The sequence below is a fragment of the Pan paniscus genome, chromosome 10 (assembly GCF_029289425.2).
Source record: "Pan paniscus chromosome 10, NHGRI_mPanPan1-v2.0_pri, whole genome shotgun sequence".
Classification (NCBI taxonomy): Eukaryota; Metazoa; Chordata; class Mammalia; order Primates; family Hominidae; genus Pan; species Pan paniscus.
The window spans coordinates 67,015,573-67,030,196 of record NC_073259.2 but is presented as its reverse complement, the minus strand read 5'-3'; the positions used below and the strand labels follow the sequence as shown (position 1 = coordinate 67,030,196).

General features: G+C 43.9%; 1 protein-coding gene across 5 annotated transcripts in view; it reads right to left on the bottom strand.

Moving 5' to 3' along the window:
• Positions 1–10,660, bottom strand: part of TMTC1 (transmembrane O-mannosyltransferase targeting cadherins 1) — a 282,903-nt gene extending 272,243 nt beyond the window's left edge. For 2 of the 5 annotated variants that reach the window (XM_008954264.5, XM_008954265.6), the window contains exon 1: positions 10,167–10,660. In XM_008954264.5, coding sequence (XP_008952512.2) covers positions 10,167–10,468 — 302 coding nt within the window. In that variant the 5' untranslated portion in view covers positions 10,469–10,660. The remainder of the gene's footprint in view (positions 1–10,166) is intronic. The other 3 variants (XM_008954263.4, XM_034936102.3, XM_034936104.3) reach the window with 3 other exon arrangements.
• Positions 10,661–14,624: the final 3,964 nt, after the last annotated feature.

Genomic DNA, 14,624 nt, shown 5'->3' with positions numbered 1-14,624 from the left:
GAGAGAAAGAGAGAAGAAAGAGTTGTTGGCTGCCCTCTGCTTCCTCACTCCCACAGCCTGGAGCTTAAGATAAACCCCATCACTGTCTTTTAAGTTTCTTCTTTGACAATAGCTCTGATTTAGGAAAAACAAAACAAAACAGTAACAGTCTGAATTTGTGAAACAGAGACACACAGTAGAGAAGGACTAGAGTCCTTCCTCAAGAGGACCCCAACTCCATGTCAATCAAATGGCTCTACCTCAAGGAACTGGCATAGGTCTGCAAACTGGGTAAGACATCATGACTTTACATGTGGTGACCCAAGCCTGATTCCTGGCCCTGAAGCTGGAGTTTTCCTGGAATAAATTTTAGCAAAATTTTAGAGGGCTGCCCATCTACTTCATTCCTAGGGACAACATGATTAATAAGCCACCACCAATGATCGCTGCAGGTCAAAACTTTCTGATTATCACTGTGTCCCAGAGGCCCATCATGATCAAGGCATTCACCTTGTCTTTGGCAGCTAAGCTCTGCCACTTGGTCTTTGGTACTCCAGGAACCTATCACCCCATGAAGTCAGAAAGTCCACCTCAATGGCAGCATCTCCTACATCACACCTGGCCTACAGAAGAGATCCACCAAAGAGCTTCTTGAAGTTGCAGGTGCTCCTTCACCAATGGAATTCTCAATGCCTCAAAAAAGGGAAAGTCATCTGGCCCTCTCTGGGAATACAGTGGAGACATGAGTGTGTGTGTGTGTGTGCAGGTGGCATGTGATAAACACATGCCAGCATTCTTATCTCAATAAGCCTTTGCGTTTCTTTCTCTACATTATGCCAGGGAGATTTTTCGCATCTCAACCTCATTAAACATGGGCCCCCATGAGTCCCAGTGGTTCTCAACTGTCTTAATCATCTGGTGTGGTAGCTACAATTGTTGATTCTCTGATCCCATCCCAAGATATTCCAAGGCAGCAGATCTAAATTAGGGCCCAGAGATCTGCCCCCAAGCAACCCGGTGATTCAAAGTCAGGTGATACTCAGAACAATGAGAGACAGGTTTCAAAGCTTAAGGGAAGGCTGCTAGGATTGCCCAGCTTTCCAGAAAAGCCCAGATTTCTCAGCAGTAACACAAAGAATAGAGTACATTCTTTTCCAAAGAAATACAAACCAGGGAAAACCAAAAATTAAAAGTACCCCTTTATTATCTGTTTCTGGTGTCTCCAGTGTTGGGTTCTCCAACACTTTCAGCATGGGTTTCCACAGCCCAATGCTAAGCACACAGCACATTATCCTGTCTTCCTCTATTACTGTTCATCTTTCTTTTTCCCAACCTCTTGCCATCATTACAGATCTCAAATGCTTATAAGAGGTTTCCATAGTCTTCTTAGATCATTCAACCAATAAATAACAACATCTGGTTCTTCTCATTTCTCCTCTAAGGCAAAAATCCCTTTGGCCCTCAATCATTTTGGTTGCTCTTCTTCTGCATTCCTTTCAGTACCAGGAATAAATCAGCAAATCATCATTGCTTAATGTATCTGAAGTACAAAATGATGTAGCTCCCAGGCACCAATGCAAACAACAGTCCAGAGGGGAGATTGACACTCTGCAGCTGAAGCAAAATTCATGGCTTTGATTTGAGTTCAAGGCATCACATCCTTATCTGGCTATGAGGAAGCTGCCCCACAGGAAAGCTGCCCCATGGGAAGGGAGGTTATTGTCACTGTTACATTAGTACTAGAGTAATAGTACAGTTATTAGAGTAATAACTGTACCAAAGAAAGGGTAAGAAAACTGAAGGCAGGAAGATCAGTAAATATATCTGGAAGGTAGCAAGTCCCGGAAGAAAATCCTCAAAAAGAGAGCCAGCAAATAATAAAAATTAGGACAGACCAAGGCCAAATATTTTAGTTTTAACTGAGCTGTCAATTTTTAGCATTTTTTTTTTAATGTGTGTTTGGTGTTTGGTGGAGTGCCTTATTGTAATGCAGTTCTGACATCAACTTCCCAGAATTAACAAAAACTCCCAGTTGAGGGCAAAGTCGTCCACAAAACTCCTCACACTTCAGACATCAGCCACAAGTTCCTCAGGCCACCAGTACTTCTGACCAACTGGCTACATAATCAGGGCCTCCCACAACTCCCTCAGGTTCGATCATTCATTAGAACAACTCAGAGAAATCGAGTAACCCCTATACTTATGGCTATAGTTTTCTTATAAAGGATACAAGTCAGGACCAGTCAAAGGAAGAAACCTATGGGACAAGGTCCAGGAGGGCCCTGAGCATAAATGTTCTATTTCTTCAGGATGCTTCACCCTCCTAGCACATCAAGGTATGATTACCTATCAGGGAAGTTCAAGCAAACTTCAGTGTCCAGAGTTTTTATTGGGGGTCCCAGTATGTAGGCACAATTGATTGAAATCACTGACCACATAACAATTCAATTTTCAGCCCCTCTTCCCTCCTAGGAGGTTGAGATATAGGAGTGATATCACATGCCTCACAGCCCCAACCCTCTAATCATATAATTGGTCTTTACACCACAGCCAGCCCTCACCCTATAACCATCTAGGAGCCCACCATGAGTCAACTCCTCCTTAGCATAAACTTAGGTGTGATCCCAGGAGTCCATCATGAATAATAAAGAAACTCCTTTGACTTGGGAAATTCCAAGGGATCAGAAGTTTCCTCCCAAGAATCCAGCACAAAGACCAGAAAAAAATCACTGTCATGTTAGTTTCTCTGATAACATATTTTCAGGTCCTTGTACTCCATTTGATCCAACAAGGCCATTCCTTATAGAAAGCATAGGCATGGATGAATCTTAGGACCCTGAGATTGGAGTGTAGTGAGAACCCCCTATAATTCTGGGTTTTGAAGGTACAGCTGCTGTTTCTCACCTTGAACTTTGCAGTAAGCATCCACCAACCATTTGTGCTGCAACCTGCCACCTAAGAAGAGTAAGATCCAAAAGCGCTACAGATCTTCATTCTCTACATAGAGTTACAGTTCCAGCAAGTTCCAATAGAAATTCAAAGTCATCCCTTTCAGAATCTCTCAGTAAACAGAACCCACTGGTATCCTCTGTATATATCTGAGGAAATTCCTAGTCTGCCTCCACTTTTCTCTTTGAGAAAGAAAGAACAAAGGTAAATTAGTGAAAAAGTAAACCAAGCAGACTTTTTCTCTACATTATAATCATGTAGCCTTACCTTAGTATTTACCTGAAAAATTTGAGCAGTCACAAAAAGGGTTTATTCATTCTTTAAAAAATTAATTTATTTTTAATTGACAAATAATATTCCTTCTTTCAATGATAAATCTTGAGTCCCTACTTTGCAAGCCAGGCTTAGTTCTAGGTGCTAGAGATAAACCTCACGGAGTTTACACTGTAGTGAGGGGAGGTAAAAATCAACAAAGCAGGGTAAGGAAATAAGGGTAAAACACAGAGGAGTGTTTGCTACTTTAGATCACCTGGCCACCAGGGAAGGCCTCCGGGATGAAGTGACATTTAGGCAGAAACCAAAGGTGGTGAGCACATAAGCCCTGCACAGATCTGGGGAAAAGCATTCAGGAGGAACCACCAATACATGCAAGGCCTTTGGTAGCAGTGGGTTTGGCCTGTGCAAAGAACAAGGGCTCTGGAATGCTGGTGCAGAGAATGAGGTGGAGATTGGTAGACTAGGGATCAGAGAGGTAGCCAGGGGTCAGATCAAACAGGACTTCATAGAAAAGAAACAGTATCTTATTATTTGGGAAAGAAACACTGCCATTGTGTGGGCATGATCAGGCATTCCTTATCCCCCTCTCTCTTTTTATTTTTTTTAACAGAGTCTTGCTCTGTTGCCAGGCTGGAGTACGGTGGTGCGATCTCGGCTCACTGAAACCTCTGCCTCCCAGGTTCGAGCAATTCTCCCGCCTCAGCCTCCTGAGCGGCTGGGACTACAGGTGCACGCCACCATGCCCAGCTAATTTTTGTACTTTTAGTAGAGATGGGGTTTCACCATGTTGGCCAGGATGGGTTTGATCTCTTGACTTAGTGATCTGCCCGCCTCAGTCTCCCAAAGTGCTGGAATTACAGGGCATGAGCCACCATGCCCGACCTCCTTACCCCTCTCTTTAAGTGAGATGATGACATACTCAAAGTTAGGAAAAATACGAATGTGCCTCCAAAGAAAGACAGAAAAGACATTGGTTGGTAATAATAGACTGCTTCGGAAGGTGATTTCCAAGCCTTGATTCAGGGACTCACCTATAAAAACCCTCATGAGTCCAAAAATACATTCCTCTCACTTTCCGTCCCTCCTACACTACCAGACTGTAGTCTAAAGTATATCCTACTAGATTATAATCACAACCTCCACCTCTTGGAGCGTCCAAGATAACCTTAGGGTGGCATAAAATTTTCAAAGGCAGTTTTTCATTTTTCTTTATAAAATTTTTCTCGCCTCCAATCACATTTCCCCTTGGTTATTTCTGTCACTGAACATCCTAGACAATCTAGTCAAACATCCTAGAGAATCTTCACTTGTGTCCTACGATAGACTTAGAAAACAAACTTATCAGCCTTGTGGCAACAGGCTGTGTCAAAATGAAATCCCACAGAAGTTGAATGAAAAGGAATAGAACCAAAAGAAACATATCACCGTTTCTTTAAGGTTGTGGGCATGGAGGTTAGCTAGTGCTTATTTTCATGGTTGGCATACTATTTGTAACTAAAAGATGCAAACTACTGCAAAAAACCTTCAAGATCAAACATTAAAATGCTGCAAATTCCTACAGCTGCACATATCAAGATAGTCTATTTTTTGGCTCTGACATTTTAAACCACCCACTTTCACTCTTATGGTTTATATTACCATCAGAAGCTCTTAATAAAATAAAACATTATAGCAAATATAATCTAATAGGCTAAACACACAGAGAAAGAATCAGGAGTTTAAAGTCCTTTCATTTGCTTAGTTTCCCCATCTTTAACATTAAAAAATCATTGGTTCTTGCTTGTTGAAGCAGACTTCCACCTGCTTACTGAATGGAATGGCACTGCGAACAATTCAGCAGTATCTTCTTCCCAAGAGAAGAGGGGGGATAAAATTAAAAAGCTAAGTTTATTTTAAACCATTCTGGACCATTTTTCAAGGGAGGGGTTATGGACATCATAGAGTTTGGTTCTGTGTCAATTCACCATCTACAGAGTAGCTTAATGCATTTCTCTTGATTTCAGGCTTACAAACAGGTCATGGCCAGGGAAGGAAAAAGAAGCAAAAAAAAAAAAAATGTTATTGCTGCAGAGTCACAGATGTTTTGATTCTGTACCACTATGGTCCAAAAATATTCCTGCATGCCCTTGGGCATGATCTTATGAAAAGACTGAATCTGAGATTTGATTGGAAACAGAAATTCATTGTAATTCTAAATTCACTTCAAGGAACACAAAGAGATGGTCATTTGTATCAGTTAGGGTTTGACTAGAAAAGCAGAGCCACCATGAGTGATTCAGAAGAAGGGATGTACTATGGGGATCTGACCTTTTACTATTGCTGGGGCTGGTTAAATAGCCTATGTAAGTGTGATGCTTCTGTGTCTATTATCCAAGTTGAAAGCCAGCAGAGCAGCAGGGCCATTCTGGAAGAGAGGGTGAATGGACTTGAAGTAGGGGGAAGCAAAGGCAAAATGGAACCCACAAGGATGAGCTAAAATACATGTCTGTTTCCCACTGCCTTTAAGGCTCCAACTTTAACAATGCAAGAGGCTTGCAAAAAGACTGGCACTCTTCCCTGCAGAGCTGCATACACACCTGCACCATGATTCCAAGTAGCTGAAAGACGAGATCTGGAGAGCACTGGAGGAGCTGAGGGCCTGGGTGCTGCTGCAAACCAACAGCATGTTCACCAACATTTCTGTGACAAACTGCAAGAGGCCTGGCAGCAAGAAAACCTATGCCAACCTTCTGAATGTGATCTTAGCCACTTCACTTTCACCTTCCAAATCTTGCAGAAATTTTTCTTATGGTCAGCCCTAACCCCGATCATCTTGCAAAGGCAATTCCAAGAAACATAGTCCCAACTTAGCTAAAGTGACATAGTGCAAAGCCACCACATCTTGGTAAGCTGCTTTCATATTCCATTGTCCCATCCCCTCAAAACTGGTAGAAGTAGATGGTCTGTAACCCATTTCCTCATTTCAAATTTTAGCTCATTTCTTATTTGAAAAAATACATAATTAGTATCTTTACTACCTAAGCAAGCACTTTTATTATTTATTAGTATACAAGCAACCACCTTTATAGCAAAAAGTATTATGCATCTATAAATTACATTTATTCTTAAGGAAATTTCTAGCTCTCAGTATGCGTGAGATACATTCAATGAATCAAAAATCAACTTACATTTTAATAAAAAATATGTTTGGAGTCTTGCACTGAGAAAGGTCCTGTGAGGACAAAAAGACAAGCTACAGAGTGGGAGAAAATATTTACCAATCACATACTTGACAAGTACATGTATCTATAATATATAAAGAACTTCAATACTCAACATTTAAAAAAACACTTAAAAATGGACAAAAGACACAAAGGCACATTTACCAAACTCTTTGGTTTAATATCAGATGTTTAATAGCTTCACCCATTAGGGAATGGTAAATTAATGAGGTACATATATAGGTGTGATATCACTACATACCTATCAAAATGGCTACAGTAAAAAACAGCAACAACACAAAGTGCTGGCAGAAATGCACAGAAACTGGATTACTCAGACACTGCAGCTAGGAACATCTGGAAAACAGTATGGCAGCTTCATATAAAGCATATGAACATGCAGCCACCATATGGCCCAGCAACTGGACTCCTGGGCATTTAGAACAGAGAAATAAAAATCTATGTTTACATAAAAACCCGTAAGTGAATTTTTATAGCAGCTTTATCCCAGCCAAAAGTTGGAAACAACCCAGATGTCCCCAACAGGTGAATGGTTATACAAACTGTGGTATATCCATACAATGGAATACAACTCAGCAATAAAAAGGAACAAACTATGGATACATGCAACAGCCTGAATGAAGATCCAGAGACATGCTGAGTGCAAGAAGCCAATCTCAACAGGTTACATACTATGTGATTCCATTTATACAACAGTATTAAAATGGCAAAATGATAAAAATGGAGAACAGATTCATGGTTGTTATAGATTTGGGTGAGGGGATTATGGATTAGGCAGTTGTTATAGATTAGGTGTCCATGATTGCAATAAAGAAGTACTGAGGATCCTTGGGATGGAATTGTTCCATATCTTGACTGTGGAGGTACTCTCTGAAATCTACACATATGATAAAGCTGCATAAAACTAAATACGCACTTAGTAAAATAAAAAAAAATAGAAGTACACATAAAATGGGTGAAATCTGACTAAATGCTGTAGATTGCATCAATATCAATTTCCTGGTTGTAATATTATACCATAATAATACAGGATGTTACCACTGGGGGAAATGGATAGAGTAGAAGGAATCTCTATATTATTACTTAAAACTGCATGGGAATGCACAATTACATTAAAAAAAGTTTTTAAAACGGGTTTGAAATCTCAAAGTTTTTGCTCAAACAAGCATAATTTAAGATACAGTTAAAATGGTTTGCACATATTTAAAGGGCCCCTTCAATTGTGTTTTCACTATCTAAAATTAAAATCATAAAGACGTAATCTATGTGAAGTATCTAGGCCAATGCTTGGTTCATAGCGAATAGTTAATAAATACGGCTTTCTGTCCTTCCTTGTACCATCCTGTAGAGTTGTATGGTTCTAAAATCACTGATATCCTCCAGCTTCATGCTATCGCACTAGAAGATGCAGTTTCACCTCAGGTGACTATAAAGAAAACTGTCTAGTCTTATTTAAATCAATGCATGTGAGGACAGAAAGACTACTTTAACATTCTCTTTCTGAAGAGGCAGTTATCTCTTTCCAATTAGTGCTGTGTTTCTCTTCTAGATTTGCAACTCAATCTTCTCAAAAAAAGAGTGTATCTTTCATAGGCAGTAGCATATAATATACAGCAAGCCATGCCTCTTAGACACCAAGCTGCTTGTTACAATCAATGATTACCACAAGAGTCCCTCAGCTCTCTTCCTCCTGAATCCCCCAACTCTCCTTTGCCCTTGTTCTGTCAACTCCTAGCCAATTTTCCTCTTAATCAATGGTCTTACTTCTTTGTCTACTCCCTCCACCCCTCCCTTATGTGCCTGCTGTCTCCATTATGAAGAAAAATAAAACATTTTAGGTGAGGTACAGTAGCTCATGCCCACAAGTCCAGCACACTGGGAGGCTGAGGCTTAAAGATCACTTAGCCCAGGAGTTCAACACCAGCCTAGACAACATAGGAAGACCCCATATCTACAAAAAAAATTTAAAAATATATCTGGATGCACGGCATGTGCCAGTAGTAGTTCCAGCTACTTGGGAGGCTGAGGCAGGAGAATTGCTTATGCCCAGAAGTTTCAGGCTACAGTGAGCAATAATCATGCCACTGCACTCCAGGCTGGAGGACAGAGTGAGATCCCATCCCAAAAAAGAAAAAAAGAGAAAAGACAGAGAAAAAAGAAGAAAACCTTCTAGAAAGTCAAGAAGTGAAAACACCCTTCCCTACTCTCCAGCAAGTAGGCACAGGCATTTGACTCTGCCCTTTTTAATTGAAAAATACTCAGACCTGTGACCAGGATGGTCTCCATGGCTGTTACAAAGATAGCAAGCACATCTCATGCTGTGAACTTGCACATCCTAAATTAACCAACAACCCTGACTGTAATAAATGAAAAAGCAGGTCAATCTAGAAGTGAAACATTTATATTTGTCCCAAGGAGATTTTAAGAAACATCTGGGAAACTGAATAGCGAGGTTAGCCAAGGTTATCTTTCAGTAGAAAACGAGAACAACTTTCTAAGAGAACAAATGTCTATAACATATTCTCTTCAAAGTCAAATATGTAATTTTCTCACTCTCCTTAAAAACATTAAACTTTCAGTGGAAGACGTAAGTCAAAAGCCCATGAATTGTTGCCGATTGCTATGGTTTCCTTTTCTGAGTCATCAGAGACACCTGTCAAGAGGCCTAAGCCTCTCAGCCAGAGCAGGCTTTTCAAGCTGCCAACCCAGTCTCAAATAATCATTACCATAAACACGGGTTCCTATTACACCCATTGGAAAAAAGGCTTAAAACGCCGATAATAGCGCACCAATATTATTTCAACAGTTTTGACCGGCGCGTTAAAATGAGCTTCAATGCTGAGCCACATTATAAAGGGTTGAGTCAAGCTCCTGATTGTGTAAGATAGCATTTCCCTTAAATGAGCGCTTCTCTTCTTTCCTCAGAAGCTAGGCTTCTTTTCAAATTAAAGAAAATACTCCACCCCTCAAAAACCTGGCATATTCTCGGTTCCCTTTACACTTATTCACACCAGAAACGCTGAATCATGACTCCGAGGTTGTAAAAGAAAAACTATTTCGGCTGGGGCCCCAGGGTCCCTGGAGAAGCCTAGGCTCTGCGTTACCTCTCTCTGCACCTTCTAAAGTCTAGATCCAGAGAAGTCTGGCAGATTGGAGAGCCTCTGGGAGCAGCCAAGGGTGCAAGGCGGGGGCTGGGGGGCTCCGGAGAGTTTTCTGCTCCCTCTCCTGAACCCACGCAGCCCTGTCAGCTCAAGGCTCCCGCCTCGTCTCATCTGAACGAAACCCTTAAGGGGTTGATACACTTCTCATCTGCAAAGCTGCCCAACAGCCTCCGAGAAATTCTCAACTTGGAAGCATCGCCACCACCGCCACCCCTCCGGAACCCTCTGGGTCCGCGCTAGTCCCACTTGGTCACGATCCGGCAGGCGATGGGGTGCGGAGGCGGTTTCACCAGCCCGCTCCCAGCCCTGCCTCGAGAGAGAAGCCCGCTGAGAGCGCAGACAGTTGAGAAACTCGATCCCAACTCCCCAGCCGGCGCCTCCCGAACCGCCCCGAGAGCCCAGATTAGCCGGGCAGTGGATCCCGGAGCAAAGTGCCATGCACATCCTGGAGAGGAGGGAGGCGTGGAGGGAAAGGGCGGCAAAAATGAAATGCCCCCAAGTCAGTCCCGCAACTTCTCCCGGTCCGAGGGACTGGCGGAGGGTAGAGGCAGCGGTGGCTAGCGCGAGGTGAGGGACTCACTTGAAGGTGAGGACGCAGAGCGGCCGGTAGGACTTGTGGCTGGTGTTCTCGGCCATGCCCTTGCCCCAGAAGTCGTTGGTGAAGATGCCCCAGCGGAGCGGGGCGCCGGGCCGCACGTCGGGGTTGTTCACGATCGCCCACACGTCGTCGTGCACGAACTCGCCCTGCAGGGAGCGGCCGTAGCACAGGCAGCTTGCCCCGGCCAGCAGCGCCGCGGCCCCGGCCGGCGCGAGCCCGCAGCCCCGCCGCCGGGAGGGTGTGCGGTCCCCGCCGCCGCCTCGGGCAGAGGTGGTCACCACCATCGCGCCGCCGCCGCCGCTGCTGCCCTGGCCTCTCCCGGGCGTCTGGCATCCTCCCCTACCGGGGCCCCGGCGGCGCGCGGCGTCTGCCCGGAGGGGGGCTCGGGCATGGTGCTGCGGCAGCTGGACCCGCCGCGAGCTCCCCGCGCTCCGCCGCCGCCTGCGCCGCGGAGTTGGCCCAGCTGCAAATAAACAGCAGTCCCCCCGCCTCCCCCGGCCATCGCCACCTCCTCCGCCCCACTGCGCATGCCCGCTCGCTCTCTCTTCCACCGCCCCCCCCAATCCCGGGACGCGGGCCGGTTCCCCCGCACAGCCCGGCGCCCTCTGCCCCCGGCCCGCCTTGCTTGCAGGTGGACCGGGGTTCGCGGCGCGCGGCTACCCGGGAGCTGCGGGGAAGGACACCCCAGGTTCCCACTTGCGGTGTCCGGCTGTGCTCACCCCCACGCCCCCGCCCCCATCCTTCTCCCCCGAATGGGGCTGGGAAGGGGCACATCTGGCGGACCCCTCCCGGGGGACCCAGGAGGGTTTAGCAGGTGCGCAGTCTGGAACCCCCACACCCACCTTCCAGGGAGAAAAGTGCCGCTGCTTCCCGGGAAGTTCCCGGCTTTTCAGCACCCGGAGAGACGCTCTCCACCCGCCCCGCGCTCGCGTCCAGTCGCCGGCTCCGTGCTCTCCTGCCCGGGCTTTCTCTCACCCGCCGGGCGCTGCGTCCCGCTTGGCGGAGGAACCCGCGGGGATAGGGAGCACCTTCCTCAAAGCCAGGAGAAGGGGTCTCCCTGGACAAGGACATCCTGCTCGCCCTGCCCGGGTGTGTTCAGAGGCGCCACCGGCTCTTTAACTTTACAGCCCCTTTCTTGGCCCGCACTTACAAAAAGTACCAGGTTCGAGTTTTGGTTTGGGCCTGGGAGCCGAATTGTCTTCTGAAACATTTCTTATTTTATCGTTTGCTCAAGATAATTTGGGAGATGCCAAGCAAACTACTTTTTCTATCTAGCTAGATCACTTGGGTCTCATTATTTCCTGGGCTGTGGGCGTGTTTGAACAGGGCGGGGAAGAAGGTGGGGATGGGGGGATGGGGAGGTGGGGGCGATTTGTATTAGGGCCTCCGGCTTTGGCTCCTAAACTTCCTGTCTTTCTGAAAGATTGTTTTCTTTTTTAAAATACTAATTTTAATAATATATCCCAGAGTGATGATTACTAGAATTTCTCCAGGTCTGAAAATTCTATTTGTTCTTTCAGGCACCTTGTAAATTTCCATTGCTGAGTGTTAGAAGTTATCAGGAATTTGACACATCCAGATAGAAAAACTGAAAATAAAAAGTCACCCTTTTATTCTCATCCTCCCCAAACCCTTAAAAAGCTCACCGACATAATCCAGAAATTGTTCCTCTGCTATGAGTATTTGTGTGGCTCTTTACTATAACAAGTTACTTTTAAAAAAATTTTAAGACATCTGAGCAGTTGAAAAGTCAATGAATTAAGATAAACTTATTGTAACTCAAAGTACGTTTCACCCATTTTCACTTTGTTTATTTGGTGACTTGAAATTAGTGACTGAGAAATGAAACTGGAAATCCTGGACATGGATGTTTTCATTCTTCCATCAAAATCTTTCACGCTTGGTAACCTTAATATACCGACTTTAATATCTAGACACACCTGAGTCTATTTCCCCGTATAACACACTACAGCCTTTCCTATTCACCTATTAACTTAATAAAAATATATTAAGGAGATTCTTTGTGCTACAATGTGCTAAGTATAGGATTGGAAGACCCAAAGCTGCTCGTGTGTGTGCGTCTGTATGTGTGTGTGGTTAACACCATAAAAGTCTAGCTTTCTAAGTTAACAGCTGATTGGGATAGTGAAATTATCTTTGCTGAAATCATAGTTGAGGTAATAGGTCAATGTATCAATCCTTACCTATAATTAACGGAGGCTTTCTAGAGAGAACGTCTTAACCCAAAAGAGTGATTCTAGGCCAGGTGCAATGGCTCACACCCGCAATCCCAGCACTTTGGGAGGCCAAGGCAGGAGCGTTGCTTGAGGCCAGGAGTTCAAGACTGGCCTGGGCTACAGAGTGAGACCCTGCCTCAAAAAAGAAAAGAAAAGAGTGGCCTCTAATAGTAGATTTTTATAGAAAGAAAGTCTTTTTTCCTTCCTCAAATTATCCTTAAGTCATCCTTTTCCAAGGAAGAGCTCTGGCTACCCCCTTCTTCTCGGAGTTGTTTTCTTTTTTAGATGGAAACAGTATCAGAGTGCTCCATGACCATGGAGAGTAGTGCAGGACTTGGGACTGAGACTCCAAAGAGATCATAAAAAGAAGAGATAAAGGAAACCTGAAAGTGGGATTCCTGGTTACCTAATCTTTCCTCTAGGTTCAGTGGCATCTTTATTCTATTTTGCTCAGATGACAAATTTGAGATTGACTTGAAATAGTGAAATGCTTCAAGTCTTCTCAAGGACAACTGCTCAGTGAATATTTTTAAAAATTAGTTCGTTTGGGCCTGGCATGGTGGCCCAGCCCTGTAATCCCAGCACTTTGGGAGGCCTAGGTGGGCAGATCAGGTCAGGAGATCGAGACCATCCTGGTCAACATGGTGAAACCCTGTCTCTACTAAAAGTACAAAAATAACCTGGGCGTGGTGGCACGCGCCTGTAGTCCCAGCTACTTGGGAGGCCAAGGCAGGAGAATGGCTTGAACCTGGGAGGTGGAGGTTGCAGTGAGACAAGATCATGCCACTGCACTCCAGCCTGGGGACAGTGTGAGACTCTATCTCTAAAAAAAAAATAATAATAATAATAATAATTAGTTTCTTTGCAGCCTCATCACCTCCTGATTCAATACTGCTCTGTGTTGTAGGAAAAGTATAGAAGTACTGATGTCAGAGAGAGGTTTACATTGATATGCCAGCCCATCAAGCCATTTGCTTCTCTCTTAAAGTGGAAAACATCCATCTTGACTAATAAAGGGGCCCAAAAGGAAGTTAGACTTAATTCTTGTTACTTAGCCTCTAATTATTTTTAAAGGATTGATAATTAGCGCAATACTACCTCCTGAAACGCCTTGTGTCCACTCAAAAGCAATTTATAATAAAACATGAATTACTGTAGAAGTACCTCTCTGAGGCTCATATAGATTAAGTCACTCATGCAAATTAAGATGGACCATATTTCTGAAAGAGATTAGGACACAACTAAAAATAAATCAAGGGCAAGCTATTGTAATAAAACCAATTTCAAATTACTGCTAACAACAATTCTTTGCTTGACCAAACTTTAGTTAGTCTTCTGAAACTTCCTAGCACCATCATTGTACTTCCTTGTAAAATCCAGTTTTAGCAAAGAACACTACTAAGTCAGTTTGGCAAGAGAGTGATCAGATATCAAGGGTAAGGGGGTTCTTGCTGTATTTGAAGTTGAGTCCAATCTGTTTTCCCCACTGAAGGACCGCATTGCAGTGGTCCCTATAACTATCATGATGATCCTGAATAAAGTCTACCATGCTTTAACAAGTATTGTTGAATAATCTTTTTATTTTAACAATGCTCCCTGTGCTTTTTTTCAGCCTAATGATGTCCTTTATTCAAATATAACCTATATAAATGGCCAAACGCAATATTACAAAGGTGATAATATCGTTTACAAAAGAAATGATAATATATTTTACATTAAAACATAAATTTTTGTTGTCTAGTTGTTTAAATATTACTGCTCTTGAAGAAAATACAGAAGAGTAGAAAGAAGAACAAAACAATTTAAATTACCCCCAACCCATGGGCCTGTGGTACAGCAGGCAACATGTGCTCTAAGAAGCTGGCCCAACACCTGACAGGGCAGGTGTCGGACAGCCTGGGGCTGTGCCCAGACCTGGGCCCAGACTGGTGGCAGCAGAAGCAACAGTGGCAGCCCGGCTGCAGCCCCAGGAGGAAAAAGGGGCTCTCCCTGGAGGTAAACTGTCTTTCCTTCCATCCCTAAAGCGTCTCTCTGTGGCATCTGCACGGTAATAAAATTTAAGAGTATCAAAAATTATTTGTGACCTTGCATTTTCTGGCACTCAGGCAATAAACTTTGTCAGTATATTACTACAAGATAAAAGTATACATAGGTACATTGCAATACAAAATATTGCAGGAGAGGAAGACTGTCTTTTCTTCCT